This window comes from Artemia franciscana, chromosome 16 (assembly GCF_032884065.1).
Source record: "Artemia franciscana chromosome 16, ASM3288406v1, whole genome shotgun sequence".
NCBI lineage: Eukaryota > Metazoa > Arthropoda > Branchiopoda > Anostraca > Artemiidae > Artemia > Artemia franciscana.
The window spans coordinates 1,016,844-1,040,449 of record NC_088878.1 but is presented as its reverse complement, the minus strand read 5'-3'; the positions used below and the strand labels follow the sequence as shown (position 1 = coordinate 1,040,449).

General features: G+C 35.6%; 2 protein-coding genes across 3 annotated transcripts in view; one reads left to right on the top strand and one right to left on the bottom strand.

The window, feature by feature from the left end:
* The window catches only part of LOC136036877 (protein obstructor-E-like), a 21,229-nt gene extending 5,563 nt beyond the window's left edge, over positions 1-15,666 (top strand). Inside the window, exons 2-4 of the mRNA XM_065719219.1 lie at positions 2,351-2,581; positions 13,495-13,695; positions 15,502-15,666. Coding sequence (XP_065575291.1) covers positions 2,351-2,581; positions 13,495-13,695; positions 15,502-15,536 — 467 coding nt within the window. The 3' untranslated portion in view covers positions 15,537-15,666. The remainder of the gene's footprint in view (positions 1-2,350; positions 2,582-13,494; positions 13,696-15,501) is intronic.
* A 2,255-nt stretch (positions 15,667-17,921) lies between these two features.
* The window catches only part of LOC136036881 (divergent protein kinase domain 2A-like), a 42,431-nt gene continuing 36,746 nt past the window's right edge, over positions 17,922-23,606 (bottom strand). The window contains exons 6-7 of one of the 2 annotated variants that reach the window (XM_065719225.1): positions 22,743-22,963; positions 17,922-21,668 (exon numbers count right to left, since the gene is read on the bottom strand). In XM_065719225.1, the coding sequence (XP_065575297.1) occupies positions 22,757-22,963 (207 nt within the window). In that variant the 3' untranslated portion in view covers positions 17,922-21,668; positions 22,743-22,756. Of the gene's footprint in view, positions 22,964-23,606 lie in introns of both variants that reach the window. The other variant, XM_065719224.1, reaches the window with a different exon arrangement.

The window sequence follows — 23,606 nt, the reverse complement described above, 5'->3', positions numbered from 1 at the left end:
AGAAACTTCGAAATGTGCGTCTAAAATGTTCTTCTGAGGTTTTAGGTGCCCCTCTTTGTGAACGAATCTTTTAAACACGACCCAAATAGCTGATGTGCAACTATGTGATAGTTTATAGCTATTTTTTTATAATTAACATAAGCAGTCTACAAACAGTCAAAGATAAACAGTCTATAGTAACCATTCGTTTCTTTTTATTGACTGCAGATATGCTTATTCCGAATGGCATTTTGAGCGATTCTGTCCAGTTCAGATTAAAATTGGTCAAGTGACAAAATGCCAGAAATCTACTCTTTGCTGTAGCTGGGTCTCTTTTGTCAGACATAACACTCTAGTGCAGCCTTTAATAAAGAGGCATACGACTTCAATGCGTTATTTTCGATTCCTTTTATTCCCAGGCCACTTCGTATGGAATAGGCGGTAGAAATTTAGGAGAGGCTCAGTTCATTAGAAGTTGAAAGCAGTAGTGCTATTAACGAGAGTAAAAAGTGACTGGAGAGTAGCCAGCCCTCTCAAAATTGGCTAGTATTGGGAAAAGGAAGTGAACGTGGAGGGGCTTTAAATCTTGTACTGGGAGAATCGTTCCCACGGATCCTATAACCTGTTCACAGTTAATTAACAAGGTCAATACAAAAGACACCATATGTTTCCAGTTAATCAAAAGGCACTAATACATTATCTTGGGAGTGGAGTGGGTATCGGGGGGAAGGTGGAGGAAAAGGGGTAGCAAGTAAATGCTGAACTACGATTCAGGGAGAGAGTACAACCATATCGAGAGACACTATGTGCATCTATACTGTCAAAATACATATTTGTAATATCTCAGGAACAGCTTAAACAATGGAGTTTAAAATTTTAGGTAGCGCGAAAGCAGGAAAGGGAGAGTAAAGGGAACCTCAAGTTTTTGTGCTCGGGAAAGTGATTAAAACTGCAGTGTCTATGATAAACTTAAGTCTTTTTGTACAAGATGCACATTCTATTTTAATTTCCCCGTGGAAATTAAAATTTAATCACGTCTAACTAGCAAGGTCAATTAAAAGACATTATAATATGACCTTATTAACATGGTGTATGTGCAGTATCTCTGGAATAACTTTAACATCAAGCTGACACTTTCAGGGAGGAAAGGGCCGTGTAGGAATAGGGTCAAGCGTACGGTTATCGGCTTGGAGGGAGAGACTGAGTGGGAAGGAGGATAAAGTATTTTTTTCTCACCTAAAACTTCTAGCACAACAACCCTCTATGGGACCTTAATATATTCATTCATGGTCTAGTAGCAACGTAAATCCGAAAAAAATATAATGTTGCCAGGTGATCGAACGTTTCTAGCGGCGTTTCTACAATACTGCGAAAAAACTTTGGGGTTCAGTTTGAAACTTTCAGGGATCATTGCAAGGGGAGAGGAGGGGGTAAGCTGACGAGGAACTTTGATGTAGAGGAAGGGCGAGTGGGGTATGCTTTGAAGATTCAAACTCCAGCCTGGTTCATAATTTTGGCACTAATAATCTATAGTCGATTCCTAGTGAATTGACAACACAAATTAAACCAAAAAGCAATGGCATCAAATTTATCAAAATAGCATATTAGCATTATCTCAGGAACCGTTTTGAGGATTGAACCGAAGTTTTACAGAAATCGGTGGGTGAAGTGAGCCTATGATTTTGAGTTTGGGGAGGGATAGAGGTAAATCAAAATACGATCTCGGGAATGACAAGTGGGGATGGAGCTGAGAACTTTCTTCTGAGGGGGGGGGCAAGGGGACTTTAAAAGGAGGAGATATGAGGTCATGAATATGTTTCTCCGATCCTCCTGAAAGCTTCAGAACTATTAGCCCCTGTGGAACTTTGAATACATTCACGGAGAAGTAGTGACGGAAATCAAAAGACAGTATATTTAAGCGGAAGAAACTCAAATAATATGTTTAGGGAAAAGGACAAGGGCAAAAAGTTTGAGAGAGAGAGAGAGAAGATGTTTGCTTTTTGAAGAAGAAATAAGTTTGGTCTGATTAGCACCCTTTAACCTTCTGCTCTTTATTCAAAAGTTTAGCCATTGCCTTGTTGAAAGTCTATTAAATTCAACTACTTTAGTGCATTAATTTCAACTGACAATTTTAGCTGTTTCAGTCTTAGTGCATTCAGTCACAAAGAACTGGCTTAATGGTTAGACGTTTTAAATGTGCATTGTTTTCTCTAAAGCATAGTTATAATTTAGAGTAAAGAGGGTGGGGATGAAGGGAACGGCAACCCCTCACTTGTGAAAATTTTCCCCCACCCCCTCCATCACCCACGGAAGGGTCTATAACTATAATAAGAACACAGGTCACACATTTACAATATTTGAAATTTTTCAGTACCTGTCGTGACACCAATTCCAGGCCCTTTGTCACTCACAGTGGTTACCGAGTGTCTAAATAGTTCAAGTCCATATTATGTCGCAGATAGAGTCCAATGTGACAAATTTTACGAGTGTCAATATGGTAAGAAGAAACCTTTTCTGTGTCCTGATGGCACAGTGTTCGATTTTCCCACCCAGTCATGCATTCTACTCCAGTTTTCAAAATGCGAAGGAAGGCCCCTACTGCGTAAGTAAATCTAAATAATGTTCTAGACTCTGCCTGTCTGTTTACAATTGGAACACAAGTATATTACAAACAGGTAACTTTTTTTGATAAGACAGAAAAAAAACATTTAATGCAACACAAAATAACAAAAAGTCCGACTGTTTTGACTTCCCAACCGGAAGGCTTAATCAACAAAAAAGTATAGCCTAAACAAAATATTTAAAGAAAAAACACGACTTATTCTACACAAAAAACAAACAGAAGAGTGAAAGGAAAACTAATACTAAAAAAAAATAATATGGTAAAATATCTCATTACAAACAATAAAGCAACAAGGCTATAAGTATGCTATTGTACACTATACAAAATATCATAAGCAATACGTCATTTGAGTGATTTCTTTATGTATGCAATAGGCTCAATAAAATACTTATTAAGGGACTATCATGTTTAAAAAACTGAATGCAGCCTTTTCATTGCTAATCTGGTATAAGGTCGTTGACCTATTTTTATGGCACTGGTATTAACCAAGTGACATATAGCGATCGCAAATTCTGTCGGTCTGTCTGTCCCGGTTTTGCTATTTTAGGTACTTCCAGGTAAGCTAGGACGATGAAATTTGGCAGGCGTATCACGGACCGGACCAGATTAAATTAGAAACAGTCGTTTTCGTGATTTGACCATCTTGGGGGTGGAGTTGGGGGTCGGTTAATTCGGAAAAAATAGAAAAAATGAAGTATTTTTAACTTCCGAACGGGTGATGGTATCTTAATGAAATTTGATATTTGGAAGGATATCGTGTCTCAGAGCTCTTATTTTAACTCCCGACCAGATCCGGTGACATTGGGGGTAGTTCGGTAAAAAGGTAAAAAGGTAAAGGATACGGCATTAGACTTTACAGTCCCTACCGGCGGTGCTGATCTCCGTTTCTTGGCCCTTCAGCCAGGAAGTGCAATGGGGGGTTGGGGGCCAGCCATCCTGTGCTTTCACACACCCTTCCTGTTTACCTTCCCCAGATTTCTCCAGGTACCCATTTAGAGCTGGGTCGACTCTGGCTAAGCTTACAGAGTCACGCCACTGACCCCCGTCCCAACTGAAGAATTGGGTACACTGGGATTCGAACCCGCGTCCTCTCAGACAAAGGATCCCGAATCCAGCGCACCAACCAACTCGGTAGGGAACCTAAAATCTTGGAAAACGCTTAGAATGGAGGAATCGTGATGAAACTTGGTGGGAAAAATAAGCAGAAGTACTAGATAAGTGATTGACATAACTGGAACGGATCTTCTCTGGTTGGGGGAGTTTAGGGGGGGGGGTAATTCTAAGAAATTAGAAAAAATGAGGTATTCTTGACTTACGAAAGAGTGATTGTATCTTAATGAAATTTCATATTTAGAAGGACCTCGAAACTCAGATCTCTTATTTTAAATCCCGACCGGATCCAGTGTCATTAGGGGGGTGGACCGGAAATCTTGGAAAACGCTTAAAGCGGAGAGATCAGGATGAAACTTGTTGGAACGAATAAGCCCAAGTCCAAGATAGGTGACTGACATAACCGGACCAGATCCGCTCTCTTTGGTGGAGTTGGGGGTGGGTGGGTGAGTAATTCGGAAAAATTGAAAAAATTAAGGTATTTTTAACTTACAAACGGGTAATCAGACATAATTGGTACGGATTCGTTCTCTTTGAGGGAGCTAGGGGTTGTTAATTTGGACAAATCAGAAAAATTGAGGTATTTTTAACTTAAGAACGGATGACCGGATCTTAATGAAATTTGATATTTTGAAGGAACTCCTGTCTCGGAGCTCTTATTTCGAATCCTAATCAGATCTTTTGACATTGGGGAAAGTTGGAGGGGGAAACTGGAAATCTTGGAAAACGCTTATAAATGTCGTAGATACGTGATTGACGGAACCGGACTGGATCCGCTTTGGCGAGTTTGGGGCTTCTGGACGTGCTAGGACGATGAAAATTGGTAGGCGTGTCAGGGAGCTGCACAAATTGACTTGATAAAGTCGTTTTCCCCGATTCGACCATCTGGGGGGCTGAAGGGAGAGGAAAAATTAGAAAAATTGAGGTATTTTTAGCTTACGAACGGGTAATCAGATCTTAATGAAATTTGATATCTAGAAGGATCTTGTGCTTTAGAGCTCTCCTTTTAAATTTCGACCAGATCCGGTGACATTGAAGGGAGTTTGAGGGGGAAACCGGAATTCTTGGAAAAAGTGAAAATCGAGGTGTCGTACGAATGGGTGATCGGATCTTAATGAAATTTGAGATATAGAAGAATCTTATAACTCAGATGCTCCATTTTCAATTAGGATCGGATCCGGGGACATAGAGGGTTGGAGGGGGGGGGACAGAAATCTTAGAAACCGGAAATCTTGGAAAACCCTTAGAGTGGAGAGATCCGGATGAAACTTGATTGGAAGAACATGCACAAGTTATAGATACGAGATTGACATAATTGTTACGGATCCGTTCTCTCTGAGGGAACTTGGGGTTGTTAATTTGGAAAAATCAGAAAAATTGAGTTATTTTTAACTTAAGAACGGGTGACCGGATCTTAATGAATTTGACATTTTGAAGGAACTCCTGTCTCAGAGCTCGTATTTCAAATCCCAACCAGATCTTTTGACATTGGGGGAGTTTTAGGGGGAAACCGGAATTCTTGGAAAACACTTATAAATGTCGTAGATACGTGATTGACGTAACCGGATTGGATCCGCTCTTTTTAGTGGAGTTAGGTGGTGGGCTTCAGTGTTTTGGCGAGTTTGGGGCTTCTGGACGTGCTAGGACGATGAAAATTGGTAGGCGTGTCAGGGAGCTGTACAAATTGACTTGATAAAGCCGTTTCCCCGGTTCGACCATATGGGGGGGGGGGGTGTGAAGGGAGAGGAAAAATTAGAAAAATTTAGGTGTTTTGAACTTACGAGTGGGCGATCGGATCTTAATGAATTTTAACATTTAGAAGGACCTCGTCACAAGTGCCACATGAGCTCTTAGCTCTTGTTTATCTTTGTAGCTAAAGTTCAAACTTATATTGGGCTGATTGGGTTTAACCGATATTCCTATTATTCCGTATTTATGCTAACTCCTTTTATACATATCTTACATAATTTCTCTAAAACCTTCCAATGGCCCATCATAATTATAATTTGTTTTTGGTCAGACATTGGAATGTGGTGTGAAAGATCAAATGGATGTACGCAACTAAATCAAAAGCTTTTGTTTTTTTTTGTAATCATAAGGTATTTATTGAACACAGGTAAAAATGTAATTCCAAGAAACATACAAAGTGGTCTTTCTTGAGTAAGTGTAGGAACAAGCTATGATTCAAGCCTTGGACTGACTAGTTACAAAACTGAAGTAGGTCTAGACTGAAAATATAAAACAGCGAAAAACTAGTTATAAAATAAGTCTCTATTAAAATAAATATAAATTAATATAGCATAATAAATAGGCGAATCTTAAAACAAAAATAAATTAAACTAGACCTACGTTGCCCGGGCAACGTGAAGTGTTGCGGCAACCTTTTTCCGGCTTCGCCGACTTAAGTGTTGCGAGAGCAACACTTTGGTTTTGTTTCTTCGCTATCGATCAGTAATCGATAAGTGTTGCGGCAACCTTTGTCCGGCTTCGCCGACTTAAGTGTTGCGAGAGCAACACTTTGGTTTTGTTTCTTCGCCATCGATCGGTAATCACATGATCAAAGGCTATTCCTCAGCGTTGAAAAAACAACAACAAAATAGTATCGAAAGAAGGAACTAAATTGACTTTGCGGCCAGTTCAACTTTATCCTTTTCAATCGTAGACATCGTGACGGATGAAAACTCGGAACAAAATCATATATAATCTAGTTGGTATTATAAAGCTATCCTGTTCTTGTTAAGTTTTATATTTGGACAACCCAAAAAAAATTTGGAAAGTAGATCCCAACAACACAAAATAGCAATAGAGATAATAAACAACGATAACAATAAAAACACAATCAATAGCATAATAAACATTCAGAAGCATTTGATTAGCAGAAGCAGAATATCTATTTTGATCTTCCACAACAAAATACACATTCTAATACGAAACAAAAATAGTTGATAATGGTACAGGCTATTACAAGGTTTTAGAAGAACTATGTAAATGAAAAAATGTATATAAAGGGACGAAGAAAATCAATTAAAACCCAATTTATAACAAGTCTGAATCTTAGCAACAAAGTTAAAAAAAAAAAACTTTGAGAAAAGTCAACGAGCTTGGACCAGATTAGCAATGCAAAAGTTCCATTCCATGTTTCAAACATTATAGTTCCTTAACTTGTGTTTGGTTTTATCATATCGCATAAGTAAAGTTTTTGAATAAAAAGACTATTTCATTTTTCTAGAATCCTCTGTCAGGCGGTAATTCGGACGTACAATAAGATAAGATAGTGTATTTTAAAACCAAAAATACGGCAATATACACCAAAAAGTACAAACAGTACAAAAGAACATGCGTGATCTCAATTCTTCCAAATCTTTATTGTTTGTATTTTGGTGTTTTACCATATTGCTTGAATGTGAGATTTCCTTTCTTTTTTTGTATTGCGTTTATTCTGTTTTGATTTACATGTTTACTTAAAGGTTTTTTTTTGTTCTTTTTCGTTGGTAAAGGGCTATCAAATGTGAAAACATTGGGACTTCTATTGCTATTTTTGTGTTATTTTTTTTCTTTTTTTGCTTTTTACTGTCTTATTCAAAGATTTTAGGCGTTTTTAATATTTTTTGTTTTACTTGAAAGTTAATATACTAGTAATAGTGACAAAATTCTAGACAATCTACTTTTGGCTATCCTGAAAAGGGGCTAGGCTAGGAAAATGAAACTTTCAGTAATGAATCCAGGTCCAAAAACATACTCTGGGAAGGTATTGCCAAGCTACTATGTTAACCCTCTTCTGATTTCTAAGTCTTAGAGATTTTGCCTACTTGACCTATTGGAACTTAACAAGCAAAATTATATGTTAATTTTCGGTTTTCAGTTTCTTTATCTCTGGCTTTAGTTTAGGAAATTCAATTGTTGTTGTTAGAGTAGAATTTTCAGTTATACTGATGGTTTTTCCTAACTTTAAGAAATGTATTTGCAGATATCTGAAAGCTCATAAATTGGATGGAGCAAAGTTGTGAAGCTGAGAATACTTTTCTTGTATTTTGTTTAAGCAGAAGATCTATTTTGCAATGTTTCACTTTTGTAACACAAAGATTTTTAAGAGTTATCAAAGGTCAGTGCCCTCAGGAGGGAGAAGGAGTAGAGGTACTTCAAAATACCTTCCTGGGACAAACTTTAGTCTGTAGATCCATCCCTAAAAGTTTCATTTTCATAATCTAAGCCCTTTCTAAGATAGCAAAAACTAGCGTTTCTAGAACTTTACCATTGTTATTTGATGCTTTTCCTGCTATTTAATTATTTAGGTTTTTGTTACCCGTTTCTTACTTGTCCATTTTGAGAATAACCCAGTATACCCTTTACCCGCTTGTTTACCCGTTTATTTATATGTTATGTATCTATTTATATGTATTCTGTTCCTCCTCTGCTAGCTCTTTGGGTCATTCTTTTATAACAGAATTATTGGCAGAACGCACGCTAATTTGCTTTTTAACATGTTTCATCTAAGGCTGAAAACATTCTTCGCATTATTTTCGGAAGCAGTTGACGTATTGAAAGTAAGTCAGCCTTTATTAGAATACACGTGATCTGTTATACATTAAGACCTATCCGAGGAGAAATAAGCTTAGAACTGAAGTAATTTACGAGATCTTTTAAGATTGTTTTGAAAGCGTTTTGCTCATCACAACCTAAAAGGGAAAAATGAGAAACTTTGTATTACCTTTCGTAAAGAAAATATAACAGTTCAAAATAGGGATGAAACCTTTTAATCGAGAGTGAAACAAATATAAAATTTTTAACTGGATATTTCGGACACATACAGTATCCATCATCAGCAGTAAAACTAAAATACATCAATAAGAACAAACGAAATTTATACCCAATAAACTAATTACATATAGTTTATTGCTCTTTTTTTTTCAATGCAACAGCAGAAACAAATCTCCTTGACCTTTTCGGTTCCGGTTCATTAGATTTATCTTACATATCAGGTGGACAGAGGTACAAGCTCTTAGGTGGAATGAGATTTAATTTATTTGGCCTCAGTAAATTATCATAAATTGAATTCAATCCCAATTCACCTGTATCTCTGTATATGGAATTATTCTTGAATTAATTTTTTTTTAAATTTCGATTATTTCGCTGAAAATTTGCTTTAAACCTTGGTTCCTAGAAATCAAAGAGGCATTCTCAAACAAAATAAAATGATTTGAATAATTAAAAATATGCACCGACAGAGCCGACATGAAATCTTCAGGTTTGGAATTTTCCTTTAAGGACGATGAAATAGAATTATGATGTTGTAGTAATCTTATTTTCAAGTTCTGGTTAGTACGTCCAACATAAGAGCTTCCACAAATACATGGGATTTTATAAGCCCCACTTTGTTGCTCTTCAAAAGTTCGATCCCATGTACTCTTACAATCTTAACGAAAATCATACCATCAGATTCAGCGTATCAGAGAACCTTATTATAGAATTTAAACCCCATTTGTAATTCTTCTACCTTTTTTGCCTCATTTAAGCATTAGACTATTATTTGTCTCTAAAAAAAGAAGAAAAAAGCATTTTTTTGCCAATTTTTTCTAAGGATTAAATAAAAAAACAGGTTTTTTTTTAACTGAAAGTAAGGAGCGACATTAAAACTTAAAACGAACAGAAATTACTTCGTATATAAAGGGGCTGCTTCCTCACCAACGCCCCGCTCTTTACGCTAAAGTTTGACTCTTTCTCTCAACTCTTCTTTTTAAAACAGTAAAAAACTTTAGTGTAAAGAGCGGGGCATTGATGAGGAAGCAGCCCCTTTCATATACGAAGTAATTTCTGTTCGTTTTAAGTTTTAATGTCTTAATGTTGGTTTAAGTTTTAATGTTTTTTACGAATGTTTTTATTAGTAAAAGATATACGTAACTTATAAATTAGCTTACGTAACGAAATTTTGTATTCTCATATTTTTATTACATATATGAGGGGGTTCAGCCCCTCGTCAGTACCTCACTCTTTACACTAAAGCTTAAATTTTGTCCCAATTCATTAAGAATGACCCCTGAATCACAAAAGCCGTAGAATAAATAGTTGAAATTACTAAAAAATACTTTAGCGTAAAGAGCGAGGTGTTAGGAGGAGGTAAGCCCCTCATATGCGTAATAATTTCTGTTCGTTTTAAGTTTTAATGCTGCTCCTTACTTCCAGTTGAAAAAACTTTTCATATTTATTTTTTCATTGTTTTTTTTTAAATAATGCTAGAAAATCTTGCGCTCCCTTCATGGAAATTTTCTTCCCCCATCACAAATTCCTCGATGGAAAGTTCCCCCAACATATCCTCCTATCTCAGCCCCTCCCCCAACCAAAAAATCCCCCTGAAAACGTCTGTACACTTCCCAATAACCATTACTATATGTAAGCACTGGTCAAAGTTTGTAACTTGTAGCCCATCCCGCAGGGACTGTGGGGGAGTAAGTCGTCCCCAAAAACATAGTTATAAGGTTATTCGACTACGCTGAATAAAATGGCTATCTCAGAATTTTGATCCGTTGGCTTTGGGAAAATAATGAGCGTAGGAGGGGGCCTAGGTACCCTCCAATTGTTTTGGTCACTTAAAAAGGGCACTAGAACTTTTCATTACTATTAGAATGAGCCCTCTCGCAACATTCTAGGAACACTTGGTCGATACGATCACCCCTGGAAAAAAAGCAAACAAACACGCATCGGTGATCTGCCTTCTGGCAAAAAATAAAAAATTCCACATTTTCGTAGATAGGAGCTTGAAACTTCTACAATAAGGTTCTATGATACGCTGAATATGATGGTGTGATTTTGGTTAAAATTCTATGACTTTTAGGGGGTATTTCCTCGTATTTACTAAAATAAGGCAAATTTTCTAAGGCTCGTAACTTTTGATGAGTAAGACTAAACTTGATGAAACTTATATATTTAAAATCAACATTAAAATTCGATTCTTTTGATGTAGCCATTAGTATCAAAATTCCATTTTTCTGAGCTTTGGTTACTATTGAACCGGGTCGCTCCTTACTACAGTTCGTTACCACGAACTGTTTGATGAAATTAGCACTTAAATTATAGAATTATAGAATTAGCATTTTAAATTATAGAATTAGCACTTAAATCGTAGACATAATAATGAAAATAATGAATAAAGTTGCGAATTAATTAGTATGATGATACTTTTTAGACTTAGAGATGCTGTAGATGAAATTTTAAGAGAAGAATAGTGCGTTATTAGAGGGTAGAGGATGTGTTGACCAAATTTTCAATCTTAGGTTAATAATTGAGAAGTGTCTAATTATTGAAAGTAAATTGAGAATTAAGAGAAGTAAAACCCTTTAGTCCTCAGTTTTATAGATTATAAGCAAGGGTTTGATTCAGCTGACAGAAAAGCTTTAGCAAGGGTCTTCTTCTTGAATGGTATTAAATTATAAAAACAAGTTATTTCTACTGAAAGTAAAGAGTGACATTAAAACTTAAAACGAACAGAAATAATTCCGTGTCCCCCCCCCTGTTTTTCGAAGATCAGGCAAAATAAATTAGCATAAAAATACGTTTCTTGTGATGTAACTATTGGTATAATAATTCCATTCTTTACATTTTGGTTACTATTGAGCCGGGTCGCTCCTTACTACAGTTCGTTACCACGAACTGTTTGATACCAGGCAAATACATTAAAATGATTAGTACTATGTACGAGAATAACACTGCTGTGGTTAAGGTATGAAATTAGGTTAGTAGCTGGTTTCGTATTAAATCAGGAGTTAAGCATAGTTGTGTTCTATCCCAACTTATATGGATCATTTTGATGGAATTTGTCTAAAGGACCACAGCAAAGACAATGGGAAAACACGGAATCAAATGGGGAAGTAAAACCTTTCCCGGACTTAGATTATGCTGATGATTTAAGCATCCTAGATGAAAGTGTGTGAGCAAAATGAACGAGCTTTTAGAGACTAGGTCGCTAAGGCTAGGAATAGCTGAAGATGGAAAGGTGACGTTGGGTAACAAAAGATCGATCAAGTGGACAGCTTCACTTAACTTGGCAGTATTATTTTAAGTGAATACACTGGGTGCAATGAAGACATTAAAAGTAGAATAACCAAGGCCTAGGGTGTTTCTTCACAGTTGGAGAAAAGTTTGAAAGAATATAAAGATAAGTCGGTCAACCAAGATTAGAATATTGGAAGCTGGAGTAATGACAGTGGTCAAGGGTGGATTTGAGGCATGGGCGTGCTCTGAAAAGGGAGGAGTATTTGCTAGTTGTTTTCCAGAGAAATTCCTACATATAGATTTAAGTAGCCGATTGCTGACTTTGCCTCAAACAGTAGGCTGCATGAAAAGTATGGTTCAATTGCGCTTTCTAGGGATATAATGAGAGAAAGATCGAGATGGCTAGGGCACTTTCTGCAAATGTAGGAAGACAGATCGCCACACATTATCCTCTGCCAACCGTCAAGGGCTAAACGAAAAGCAGTCCGTCTTCGGTTGGGGTTGGAGGATGTCGTAAGGAAAGATTCAGGGGAAACAGAGACTTCCTGGGAGGGTGTAAAGAAGGAGGCTTTGAATAGGTTGGGATGGAGAGGAGCGTGTGTGAATATGTTGGCCCCAGGCTGCTTGGTTCTGCGTTGAGTTGTTAGTAGTAGTAGTAACATAAGGTATTCCTATATTTTGTAAAATTAAGTCTCCCATTAGGGTAGTGGTACCATCCTTCTCGTGGTACCCCCCTGAGTAATTGACACAAGTAGGGGCACGCTCACACTACTGCTAATTCAGTCACCGACCAGCTACTGGACGTCCTGTCTAGTACCTGACCATGAGGTGAGGGGTTTGATGAGATAACACGGCCGAGATTGGATAGACTGAAGCCAGTAACGTCTCCCAAAATCTTTCCCAGGGTCAATCATCCTGGATATAGGAAGCACCGAGCGTGACACAAGAAAAGATACCTTGAGGAGCAATCCGAGGCGGAAGAAAGAAATTTTCTTGCTAATACCAGCTCCGTGGATCAAGTTCCGCGAGTCATGGATTTCTGGTAAGTGGCAGGTGACTCCCCCCTAACTAGCACGCTTGCACGAATTCACTGGTGGTCACCTTACACTGAGGAGAGAGCAGATTCGTAAAAACACTAAAATAAAACAATTTAGGGAGAATTCAAGCTTTGTCACTGAGACAAAGTTCTCCTATGCATGGGCCCGCTCCGTATTAACCAATTTGTTTTATCTTCTGACTGTAAAATTGGTGCATTAGTTAGGGCCTGCGCTGTAACTTGGTTTATATTTTTATTAACTGCTATTTGGAATATGGATTTAGGAACTGCAATTTAGAAATAAATCTTGGAACTGCTTTCTAATCTCTGATTATTTGCTAAGACGCATGTATGCTGTTCCATCTATTGTTTAGCAGGGATATACACAGATATATTTCTTCTTCTGCTTTTTCTTTGGGGGGGGGGATAATTTCGTCAGCGCTCCTTCACATGTTCAAAAGGTGAAGTCTCGGGTATTTCCCCCCGGAAGTCGTGATTTTTTTTTTGGATTTCTGGGTATTTCTTCTTTGAAAACATGAAATAATTTGTTATAAATACTGTGTTAATAATGAAATCATTGTTATGTTATATATATATATATATATATATATATATATATATATATATATATATATATATATATATATATATATATATATATATATATATATATATATATATAATCTATTTTTTGAGTTCGTTATTTATATTTTTACTTCAAATGTCATTTATTATTATTGTAAATTTTTAACTTGACTAGAAAAGCCAAAAGGGACTAGTCCGTTTTGTCCCCGATTGAACGGTATCCACCCCCACCCAGATAAGTCAGTGTGTGACCGATATTACATTTGTACGAACAATAAGCCAACAGAAGCCATCTGTAGTGGAGGTTTGGTATTCGACCCTAGAACAGGCGTATGTACATACGCCGATTTGGCAGGCCGACCAGAATGCAAAGGCCGTAAGTATATCAATGTTTTATTTCTTCTCTATTAACTGGTGATCATAAAAATCTCTGGATTAGATCCTATCAGCTTCCACCTTCAATGATGTCATTACTAGCTACTTAAATTTTATTAAAAAGTTTATTTGATCAAGGGGTAAGTCTCAGGGATATACTTCAAACAAATTGACGTTCTTCAATTAAAAAAAAATAATATTGTACCCCACAAAGTAAAAGGAACATAAGAAAGAGCAAACGAATACAAAACTAAACATAAATAAATTTAAATTTAGTGTTTATCAAAATTTTGGTTTGCAAAATTTATTTAAACATTCGTAAATGAAATTGCGGAAAACAAAGCATTAACAAAAACGTAATTATAATTAAACGAAACTTAATTAAACTTAATTAAAAGTGAGATAAAACAAAGCAACTATAACCAAAATGTATAAAGGAATTTAATCACGTACCTAGATAAAGAATTTTTATGTTAAAAATATCAAGACTTCCGATTTCCCCCATGATGGTCTATAAATTCATATACTTCAACTCTAGGTTTAAAGGAATTATATACATTAAAAAAACTTATTTATCATTAGGAGGTTTGTTACAGTTTTTTAGTACTTAAAAAAAAGCTTCTTCTTGTTTTAATTAAACAAACCTTGTGTTACAGGAGTTTTTTTTTAAGAATTGGGACAAATAGTCATACTTTGGCGTAAGGGAGGAGGTATTAAGAAGGGGGACCCCCCTATCTTGTATACTTAATAATTTATGTTTGTTTTGTTTTAATGTTGCTCCTTACTTTCAGTTGAAAGGACTTTTTTTTACTTAAGAACTGATCGACTTTTAAGTAATGCCGGCTCCCCCTCCACGCAAAAATCCTCAGGACAATTTAATCCCAGTGAAAATTTGGCCCCTACATTTAACATAACACCTTCACATGTAAAAGTGAGTCAGCAAAGAGAATTTAAGACTAATAAAAATGATTTTGTATAGCAATTCTGGCAATTCTTCCAGTGCTAAATTTTCCCTGAAAAGTCTACCCCTGGAAACTTACCTCCCCACGGAAAATACCCCCTCCCCCTCGAAAAATGTCAGTATACTTACCATTAGCAAATACTTTACGGAAACAATGGGCATATTTCATGACTGATATACCTTACTCCAGGGCTGGGGGGGCACGTTAACCCCAAATGCATTGTTACTGGGTTTTTCAACCATGCTAAACAAAATGGCAGTCTCAAAATTTTGATCAGACGACTTTGAGGAACAAGGGAGAGGGAGGGGGATTAGTTGCCCTCCAATCTTTCCGGTTACTTAAAAAGGGCACTAGAACTTTTGTTGTCAGATCGAATGATCCCTTTCCTGATATTCTAGGACTATGGGTTCGATCAGATCAACCCTGAAAACAAAAACAAAAAAAAAAACACACATCCGTGATCTTTCTTCTGGAAAAAAAAAACAGAAAATTCCATATTTTTGCAGATGGGAGCTTGAAACTTGTACAATAGAGTTCTTGGATACACTGAATCTGATGTGTGATTTTCATTAAGATTCTTTGGCTTTAAGGAGGTATATATATATATATATATATATATATATATATATATATATATATATATATATATATATATATATATATATATATATATATATATATATATATATATATATATATATGAAAATAGATTTTATATATTATATATTACAGATATAATTTTATATATTAAAATTAATATAATTTTATGATTACGATAATATAATTTTATAATTTCAGTTACTGGGGATAAATTGAAAGGGCAATAATTTTCATTCTACTTCCAGGTGGATTTCTAACATCGTCTCTACAGCCATTTTAATTTGCTACGTTCTGAAGATACACACGCCGTGCACTTTTTTTTTTTTTACTGAAAACTTTTCACAGATAATTGATTTATTGCTCAGTTTTGTCAGTCCCTTCGATTCAAGTAATAAATATCTTTGATCTTGGCCTATGTACCTCTTAATTTCGGTTTTCAAAACCAAATCATTTTAGCTTTTATTACAGTTAATTTTATTTGGTTAGTTTACAAGAAAACCGATTCATCAACGAAAATTAAAAGCTAATTCAATTTAGTTACACTGCAAATTTGGTCTGATCGATTAGTTTAGAAAACTAGTTCATCTACCTAAAGCCACGCAATTTTTTAACAAGATTGTAAATCTTTACATGCATTTACGTCCAAGGCAATAGTAGGCTTTAGAGTTTCACCAAGAATCACCATATTACCCTAGAAACCCCTGGTTTTATTACTCATCCAAAATCAAAGCAAACTAACAAGAAATTATAGTCAACAACAACCAGGGCTAAATAAAGGGCAATTGGGCTCAACCAGGCCCCGCGTTTTAAAGGGCCCCAAACTATATTCAAAATGAACAATATTTTTCGAAATTGTGAAATATTCTTAACAACTCCTGTAAGAATTGACACTGGAGAAAGATCATTTTCTAGGTTACAACTAATAAATAACTATCTGATATCAACAATGAATCAGGAATAGAGTAAATAGTTCAGTAATTATGCCGATTCAAAGTGAAGGCGCAAAGAAGTTAGATTTTTAAACAGTTTAAGAAAAAATTGCAGAACAAAAACTTAGAAACATGTGAATTTATGTATTCGTAAACGCTGATGTAAATTGACATTCAATAAACATTTTTTTACTTTGTAAACGAGCAATAATTGTATATTCATTTATTTATGCATGTATGAATGTATTAATTTTTTCTTGAAAACGGCTCCATATTTGTTTTGAAAAATTGGCATCCTGAGACTTTCTGGCCTGAAAAAGAACGATCTACATAGGTCAAAGTTTGAGGGCCCCGCAAAAAGTTTCAACAAAGCCCACCCTAGTCGATCCGGGCCTTACAACAACAACAAAGAAAATATAAAGAAGGAGAGCGATAAAAGGAATATTCATAAACAAAAATTATACAGCAGAAGGAGTAACAAAATCATACCTAAGAACTTATATTTGAGGGAGGGAATATGAAAATTATGTCAAATAATCTTGATTTTGGGGGCGTCACCTGGGATTGATCCCTTTAGATCGGTAACGATGGTTGCTTACGAGAGAAGAGACTGAAAAACTAGAAGTACCAAGATGATTTGAAATTTAGTAGGCAGGTACCTCAGCCAATACGTTTTTCACTGACATTCCATGGATCACAGATACTTATTTACATAATCACCATAGTACCGGAGACTTATCTCTTTTAATGGCCGCCCGAAATCAAAGGCACAATTCCAAAAATCTGCCTTCAAGAGTGATACAAAACAGTGCCACCTCCAAGTTTCGCTAAATTATATAAGTACCGTCCTTAAAAGGTGACGCTCACAAGCACATTTGGTAAAGGGTGGACATGTTACACTTTCGTGAACTAAAAATCCTGCTTGAGTTAATATGTATAGACTGAGGATTCAAAATCGAGCCCTCAGGTCCAAGCCACTCCCAAACCCGTCTACAAAAAAGGAAGAAAAAAGAAGAGGTAAGCATGGTAGTAATCCCAATTGAAAGATAAAAAGGCTTCTGAACAACAAAATAACAGCGTGAAAAAAAAACAAAGGAAGCTGGAAGTTAATTTACAAAAAAGGGGGCAAAGAGCCAACAAATGATAATACAATGACAAGGCTACAGAAAAAAAGAAAAGCAAGATAAACCTTGAGGGGGAGTTTATGTTGAAGTGTTTTTTGTTGTGAATTTATTGATTGAATATTTTTTTTTCTTTTTTGATTCTGAAGAGTGATTGAAAAGAAACCAGCCCCCTTGCCATCTTTAGATGCCCCTTCCTCTAAATACTGATTGAAACTACGAAACCAATGTGGTTTTGGTTACGTCAATTTATTTGGGAGAGGAGGGAGCTAAGGTTATGAAGTTGAAACTTTCAGTATATTGAGCAAGATTTTGAAGATTATTGGAGGGAAACCAGTCCCTTGCCATCTTTAGATGCCCCCTCTTCTAAATACTGATTGAAACTATGAAACCGATGTGGCTTTGATTATGTTAATTTATGCTTTAAGCAAACGATTGAAGCAAAAAAGAAGAGGCATATTTAACTCTAGACATGGGCCCGACTGGAAATTCAGTATGAGATGGGCGGCCTTAGTAAACCCTAGCCCCCTTTCTCTCCTCTGCGAGCACCCTCCTCAGCATATCTATAATAGTCTCCGAATAGCATTCCTACAACGACAGTAAAGAAAAAAACTGTAGCAATAATACATTTATTAAAAACTAAAAACCATATTCTAAAAATGAAAAAAAAAATTCACAGCCATATTTAGTCAAAAAAAGGAAATTCACCATAGTTGGCTACAATAAACCCTAGTTACAAGGAAATACAAATGATTAATGAAAAAATGAAAACAGAGTAAATTAAAGAATGAAAACAACAGGAACTATTAAGGAAAATAAACCACTCAATAAGTTACCACAATTTTCCAAATTTACCACAACAACAATTAGCAAAATTTACCACACAACGAGTTATCTAATTGCTTCTTTTGGTCTCTAATTGCATGAAAAAAGCCAAAAAAAGGGTTAAGCGCTATTTCGATTTATAAAAGCCAATTTATAGCTGCCGTTGCTTCAAGCAGATGGAACAGGATAGGTACAGAAGACTGATCAGGGAATTCATTGGATGGGGAATAAAATAATTTATAATTTAAACAATAGTTTTCTTTAAATTCAAGGAAATTCAGGATTTAGAGAAGGGCAGGCCCCGAGGCCCTCCCCTGCGTACTTCACTGAGGAGGAGCCAGAAAGCACATTTTTGATCTACGCATCTGAGTTTTCATACATTTGAACTAATTTTTCACAAAAGTGTCAAGAGAACAGCCCCCCCCCCCTTGTATGCAAATGTGACTATTTATAAAGCTTACATTTCAGTTTTTGGCTATTTTGAGTTGTTGGAGAATAAATACGTAATAATCTTTGAAATCAAAACCTAAAACCAAAATAAACTATTTTAATTGTCTGGAATAAAAAAATTACTGTTTACGGGTATTTGAAATACAGGGATGGGTGTGGGTGACCCAGGAATTAATAAACTAGTAAAAAGGAACAATCGGGTTACCAAATCAAAGCAAAATAATGGCTTTCTGGTTTATGCATAACTTGAGTTAGGTATAACGCCATGCTTAGTGCAAAGATATTTATCTATAAATACAGATTAATCAAAATTAATTATGAGAAAAAAAAAAGTTTGGTAATTTTATATTGATACCCAAGAAAATTTTTCAGCCAGTAAAGTAAAACAGGACAAAAACGGACATTCAGACACCTTAATATATTAAAAAATATTTCTGGTTTTAATTATTATATATTTGGTTGTTTTATTATCCAGTATGTTTTCACTTTTTCTGAATATATTTTTCTACATATTAGCGCGGATAGCCGAGTCTTTGCAGAACACCTACTTTTTATGTTGTTTTATCGTACTATACATACACAGATGTATATATATATATATATATATATATATATATATATATATATATATATATATATATATATATATATATATAAAAAAGGTAAAGGATACGGCATTAGACTTTACAGTCCGTACCAGCGGTGCTGATCTCCGTTTCTTGGCCCTTCAGCCAGGAAGTGCAATGGGGGGGGGGCAGCCATCCTGTTCTTTCGCACACCCTTCCTGTTTATATACATATATATATATATATATATATATATAAATATATATATATATATATATCGGGGGTAGGGAAAATTTGTTAAGGGAAATGGAATGAGGATTAAAGAAGTAAACAAATGAAGTTAATCGATATAGCTTCCAAACGCCCATTTGCCGAAAAAGGGCAGAATAGATTGATGCAAAGAGATGAGATTACTAAAAATCCAAAAAGCACTATATACTATATGTCAACCCTGCTATACTCAATATTCTGAAGTTGGAGAACTATGCCGTGATCTGGAGAACTATCAATGTGCGAGCATAAAGTTCAAAAAAAGCTAGTGTTTTTCTCCTTTGGGGGGGGGGGGTTCCTTTGTGTACATGCCTGTTTAATAATAGGAAGGCTTCATATTTTTATGGTAAGTAAATTAATGATCTAAAAACCAATATGAAGCAAAACAGGATCTACACACACAAAAAATCAAACTTACTTTATCCCAGAATTGCATAGGACATTGATAATTATCATAGAGTACTTAGGGAGCTTAAGTATAGCAATGTCAATATTAGTTCATTCCTAGAAGCTATAAAACAAAAACCACTCAACTAAGACTAGTTTAAAAAAGCACAGGATTTGAGCATAAAAACCTGAAGATACTATATATCACATAAAATGAAATAGATGTGAAAATTTAGTCAACGTTGATCACTCAAGGTCTCAGATAATATTCTAGCATACATGCCATTTCAACGCAAAAATCACTGCCATTGATCCTTATTCAGCATTATCATGCGGGTTTTTCTCCTGAAATCGCCCTTCCCCTGTTGTCTTTGCTACACATGTATAATTTTAAAAATGACCAAAGTATAATGCATGCAATGATGAAACTACTTCTACAAACTCGTCACAGAGATAGGCCATCTGAAGATTCTACACTAGGCATTCTTTTTCTTCTTCTAGGCACCCTCTTTGAACGTTTTGCTTTCCATATACAACCTTATACGTTCCATCCCAATTAAACGTTCTACATACGCCAAGAAACATACAACGATTTCAGATCGTTATGATGACCTCTAACCGCCCAAATTTGGGGCGCTTGAAACCTCTTTGCGGTTAAACAGTAAAGCCAATATCTATAACTTAGCCCTAAGCCACCTGAGATGAAATATATGAGATACTTTCATTCCTCAAACCCGTTCCTTCCATTATCGTTTGAATATCGGAAGTTGTAAATGTTCATAGCGTAATATCAAGTAATAGTTATATTCTAAGCTAATGAATAATTCAGAGGTGCAAAGTTTAGAAACTTACTAGAAATAAAATTTTTTTAGATCCAAGTATTGCACCCTCCAAGATTTTGAAAAATACTTTTTTTTTTTGGTATTTTCATTGGAAGAAGTTGAAAAACAAGGAAAATTACAACAAAATTGTGTCTTCATTGCAAAAACAAAACAAAACAGAACAACATCTCCCCCCTATCCTCTACTTTCTTGTGAAATACCAATCTGGCTAACCGTATTTCAAAGAGTAAGCTGAGTGAAAAATGTAGTTCTAACCCGCTTTATTGGGCTATAATGAGAGAAAGGCTGAAATGGCTATGACGCTTTTTGCGGACGAAGGATGACACATTGCCAAAGATCGTCCTTTTCGGACAACCTTCTGGGACCGAACAAAAAGCAGGTTTGGCCCCACGCGGCATAGGGCTGCAGTGAGTTGTGAGTAGCATTAGTAGCTTATTGGAGCCGCAGAACTTAAACAATATATATGTTACCGTGAATGCCCGTAATCTGGTTAATGTCGACATTCACCGGTGAATGTCCGAAACTCCTTTTTCTTTGATTGGATTTAATTAGCTTTGCAAGTCAGCTTTTTCAGTCTTATGCAAGCAATGATTGTAAAAGATAAAGTTAGGTTATGTTAGTTTAGGTAAGATTAAATTTGGTTATAAATATCAGAAATGGGTTAAAAATCAATGCTAATCCAGCCCATCCTATCCAAACCAAATCTGTCAACATCAAACTTTGCATTAAATTGAAAAAGTTGACTGGCAACGCTGACTGAATCCAAGGAGAAAAATATACATTCGGATTTGTAATTCAAGTCAGGCAACAGGCGTGAAAGGGCAAACTGATAGGATTAGACCCACATTGAAGGCTGAATAAGAGTAAGCCATTTTACAATTAATCACAGAACACATCTATTTAGTTACAGGATATAAAAATACGGCTAGGTAGGGCAAGTCATTGGATTGGTTTATAGGGCAAGTCATCTGCTACTGTCCACGTGCGCCCGCTTTCGGGTAAAAAGGAGAAGCTTCATTCTGCTGAAAAATTTGCTAATTATTATGTACGATAGAATAAGCAAGAGGACGAATACCAGAGTTAGCAAAAAAAAAATCAAAATATAAAAAAAAACTTCCCAAATAATAAAAATGTTTGAGTTAATGGCAATCAGCATTACTGCATCTTCTAGTGATATCTGCAAGACACTACTCGTTATCTTTTTGTGTATTTCATTTGGAACAAAGTAATTTGCAATCTTCCTCCATGGACCGAAGTAGCTTCGAACTGAAATAGGTCAAAGCTTTTTCTTTTTGACAAGGAACATGTTTGATTTCGGGCCAATTATTCGGCAAGGTAGCGAACAAGGTAACAAAGGTAACACGTATAGTGTTTATCCATAAAAAAAAGAAAAATTTCACTGCCCTTAGTACCTTAAATATTTGTTCAAGATATAGCAAAAGCTTAATGAAGGACAGAACGCCTTTGGGTCACTGAATTGGAATAGTAAGAGACTGAAAGTAATAGAAAGATGTTCCGAAAGACAGTTGAAGTTTTTACTTACTAAGGAAGTTTCCTTAGGAATTCCTACTAGGACATTTATGTGGAGTAAGAAGCATGCATAAATTTAGTACGGGATTTCAATCCTTTGGGTTAGGTTAAATTAGGTTATAAGTCTCAGATATGGGTTATAAACCTAACCTTGTCACCTTGTAACTTGTCACCAGCAAATTTTGCATAAAACTGAAAAAGTTGACTGGCAACGCTGACTAAATCCAAGAAAAAAAGGTAACAAATCTGAAAGTCAAAAAGCTAATTGAGCTGAAACTCCGACCATCAGCTTTTTGACAATACTTTTCATCTAAGCTGTTATATACCTGCAAAACATATTAGACTTCACAGAAAACCCATATTATACCATATTATAACATATTATACGTTACCCCAAAGCCGACTCGTGGAGAGTCTAAAGTGCTTAATTCTTTCACAAAAAATTCTGAAATTCGAAGCCTTTTGGAAGTATGGTAAGCGAAATGAAAATTTTTACCACCTCCTCAAAAACTATCAAGCAAGATCCCCCTTCCCAAGAAAAGAAAAATACCTGCCTCCAGCCCTACCTTAGCCTATTAAGCTAACTATTAGACAGTAGATCTTTAAATTCTTCAAGAATTTTCATTAATTCCGTGGCTGCTTTGAACCTTCCGCCATCATTTTTGGGCCATTTGCATTCTTCTAAAAGGCTAGGCAATTCTGGAAACTTTTGAAGCACATATTCGGGAATGTTATACAAAAGTCCTTGAGGATACCGATGTGAAAAAGCACCAGGTGATAAAAGTCCCTGAAATAAGAGAAAAAGGGTTCGTAAGTATGCCCAGAGGTCCGATATATTGCCTACAGGAATTTTAAAAGTTTTATACGACACACAAGTTACAGGAGAAAAAAATTATATAGGCCATTTGAGAGTTATTAGTGTAACATGGTATAGTAGACGAGCGTTTACAACCAAACTTTTAGATGAATTTGCATGTACCGCTTCCTTTATTTACTTTGTTTTATGTGGCTAACTGTTGGTATTTTGGTCATAAGTTGGACAGCTGTTTCTGAGCAAGCGTAGGCTTTTTCATAAAAAATAGCAATATTTTTTTTATTATTATCATTATTAAACTTCAAATAATTTAATTCTTGTACGAGTGTTCTTGATATGGGTCGCATTCCGTCTGTCAAAACCTAATATCTGCTTTTTCAAATTTTTAAGAAAATAGAAAAATAGGGATTTCTCAGTTTTTAGAACAGAAGAAATAGATGGAAATGAAGAATTTTCAAAAATACGTTTCGCGATCTGTTTTCTTAGAAAACGTGTTTCGAAATAAAAAATATGTAACAGAAAAAGCACTTTAGAAAAAAAAATCAAAAAAAATCGTAGACTCGTAAGGAAGCCAGCTACCCAATAGATTGTCTGCAAGAATTCAAACTGCGTATCA